Here is a 3,202-nt window from a genome sequence, read left to right on the forward strand (position 1 = left end):
GGTTCAGATTTTATCCTAAGGGTCTGAATTTCCCTCTCTTCTTCCCTCTTGGAAACAGGCTACAGGAACAGTTACTCAGACTTACTGGGTGGTAACTTGACAAGTTTTTATATTTGGTTTCCTTAAGTTCATGGAATTTGTGGTATTTGTTCATATAATCTTTATAGTAATATCATAAATAATGGCTTTGAAATTATATGGAAATGTTACACCTTCTAAAAGGTCTGCAACCAGATTTTAGTTTTCAATTTATAGTTTTAAGTTTGTGCTAAAAATTCATTTTTTTTGTGGGTGCTTTAGTTTTTTACTTAAAATTTGTTATGTCAACCTATAAAAAAGTAGTCACTTTTTTTTTTCCTGGAACTCAGGGAAGTGCATACTGAAACCCTAATAATTTGCCAGGAAGATGTGGGTTGCTCTTTATGGTATATCTTGATATTCCTGGTAAGTCTTCGTTGGTTTTAAATACACTCAGTACCTGGTTTTACTTGTATTCATAATACAAACACATGATAATGATAACAGTTGCACAACCCGAGCTGCTTGGGGTTGGAGGCATCTGGCCCTGAGGGCTCCGTCAATCCTGAGCATCCTGAGGGATTCAGGTTCTCATCTGAACCGTAGACACAGCATGTGCAGCAAACAGGCTGTGTGGTTCAGATAAGGCATGCCCAGTTGGGGGAGGGGCTCACTTTTTCTGTTGATAAAAAGAACTGATGACATATTTTGATAATATGATAATTTTGTTTTATCATCTTGTTAGTCTTTATAGATAATGCTATCTAGCTAGCATTTGAATTATTTTTTTTTCATTTCATGTCATGTTTTCAGATTGGATCTGGTTCCTCTCGTCTTGGAACAGCAGCAACTATTAAAGGTAGATGTGATCTCACTTGAAAATTGCCTCTGACTTTCTGTTTTGCTTTTGGTTGTAATAAACATACCTGAGTGTTCTATATTGAATGTAATGAAAAACCATTCTTGTAATTATTTTGTAGATCAAAGTATGTATCTAATATTAAAGATTACTTGATTTAAGTTGTGGGTCCCCTTTCATTATCCAGATTTCACTAAAGCATTTGGCCACTTGCATTGTGAATTGACAGTTTTTTATCTATGAGAAATTTCCTTGCTTTGGGGGAAACTACTTTCATGGGTTTTGGTGTGGTTCATGGAAAACTAATTAATTTGATGTAGAATCTTTAAGTGTGGGTGCAAATAAGACACTAAAAAAAAGAAAGAAGTTTTTCCTGTCTTTTATGGTATACGTCTACTTCAGATAAATTTGTATTATTTTTATCCTAGTTTTTTAGTTTATACTAATTTTCCTGGGAAAGGAAATAAACATAATTTGCATTTCTTTTTCAAAACTGCTTCTCTTTGAGGAAATAGTTTTACTAGCTAACACTGTGACACTTGCCATTTTATTTGGCTGTAGTGCTATGAAGATAATGATGTGGTCTTATGGTCCATGATACTCCTTTATGCAAGTGTATCTTCCATTATTACAACCCTTGATACTCAGAAACTGCTGTATACGATAGATATTCTGCATATTCTGTGACACATTATATAGCCTTTACTTTTAATATAATGTCCTCACTTGTTTCTCTTAACTTTGTAGGAGATACAGACACTGCTAAGACTTCTGATGATATCAGTTTAAGTCTATGCCAGAGTTCTAGTCTTTGTAAGGAAGGAAGTGAGGAGCAAGGTAAGAACATTACATTTCACCATAACATAATATTATTGTGATGACCAGGGTGAGTTAGTGGGATACTTTGATCACATTTTGGCAGAAGTTTATAATAATTTAATGTGGTAATTTTAAGAAACACTGAAAAGGAGCTCTGGTGGTGCATTCGGCTGTGAACCAAAACGGTTGGTGGTTCAAGCCCACCAGCTGCTCTGTGGGAGAAAGATGAGGCAGTCTGCTTCTGTGAAGATTTACAGCCCTGAAAACCCTGTGGGACCAGTTCTACTTTCTCATTGGGTCACTGTGAGTTGGAGTTGACTCAATGGCAGTGGGTTTTTTTTTAGGGTTAAGAAACACTAAAATATAATGATTTGCTGGGCTAGTAGTATTAGAGTGTTATAAGTGCTTTTAGTTTATTGGAGTTCAGTTATACAAGTTCTGCCAAATCAAGATGTTGTTGTTGTTGTGTGCCGTCGAGTCAGACCTGTCTCATAGCGACCCCTCCTTGGGTTTCCGAGGCAGTATCACTATGGAAGTAGATTGTCCCATCTTCCTTCCGAGGACAACATGGAGAGAGAAATTTTATGAGCATATGCCCCAGAGTTAGTATGAAATGGGAGATAAGGATCTGTTGTTCCTGTAGCTAGTCAGATCATCTTACCTAGCTTAGCAATAATCTAGTGTGTAAAGCTTTCATATGCCATTTGGTGTGACCTCTGACTGCCAACTGCTTCATGTCTTGCTCAGCTGCAGAAGACACATGTTAGGACAGAGAAAGAACTTGCTGTGTTGGACTTAGGGAGAAGCTGCATGTCTGCTTCCAAACGGTACCTTCCTATACTAGATTTTTAATAGAAATTTTGACTGTATGTGATTTTTTTCCTTATGCAACTCCACTCTCATGAGTATTTTTGATTTTATTGAATTCTTTATTTTTTAAGAACTACCACATTTCCATGTTTGAACTTAAATTTTCAAATATGAACGAATCCATCAGTCATCCCCATTGTCAAATAGAGATTATCCAAGGATATACTGATAAAGATGCAATATGGGATTGGAAACCTGTCTTCCCACTTCCAATCTGTTCTTTCTGTTAGCCCATGGCTGATGTTTGGTGGGACGGCAAACTGATACATTTCCTATATTTAATTATGAAACTTATTTTTGAGGTACAAATAGGTCACTGAATCATGACATTTGCCCATGTCCCGTTCTTAGAATATATATACATTTTAACCGATCCTCTCTCTGCTTTTTGGAATTGTGATACCCTATCGTTGTTTGTTTACTTTCGTGGACCACCCTCTCAGTTCCCAATAAAAACCTGTAAACATATTGTATGGTCTGGCTACTATTTATTTATTTATTTTTTAAATTAAAAGTGAATTAATTGCGATACTGTATAATCTTCCAGGAGCTCTGGTGGCATAGTGCCTAAGGCATTTGACTGCTAGCCAAAAGGTTGGCAGTTCAAACCCACCAGCTGCTCCGCAGAAGGAAGAC

At 36.5% G+C, this 3,202-nt stretch overlaps 1 protein-coding gene across 1 annotated transcript in view; it reads left to right on the plus strand.

The window, feature by feature from the left end:
- PCNX1 (pecanex 1) overlaps positions 1–3,202 on the plus strand; it is a 210,724-nt gene that overhangs the window by 65,512 nt on the left and 142,010 nt on the right. Inside the window, exons 4-5 of the mRNA XM_007942339.1 lie at positions 832–877; positions 1,625–1,714. Coding sequence (XP_007940530.1) covers positions 832–877; positions 1,625–1,714 — 136 coding nt within the window. The remainder of the gene's footprint in view (positions 1–831; positions 878–1,624; positions 1,715–3,202) is intronic.

The sequence above is a fragment of the Orycteropus afer genome, unplaced genomic scaffold, assembly GCF_000298275.1.
Source record: "Orycteropus afer afer isolate SDZICR_OR568_19922 unplaced genomic scaffold, OryAfe1.0 scaffold00088, whole genome shotgun sequence".
NCBI classification, from domain to species: Eukaryota; Metazoa; Chordata; class Mammalia; order Tubulidentata; family Orycteropodidae; genus Orycteropus; species Orycteropus afer.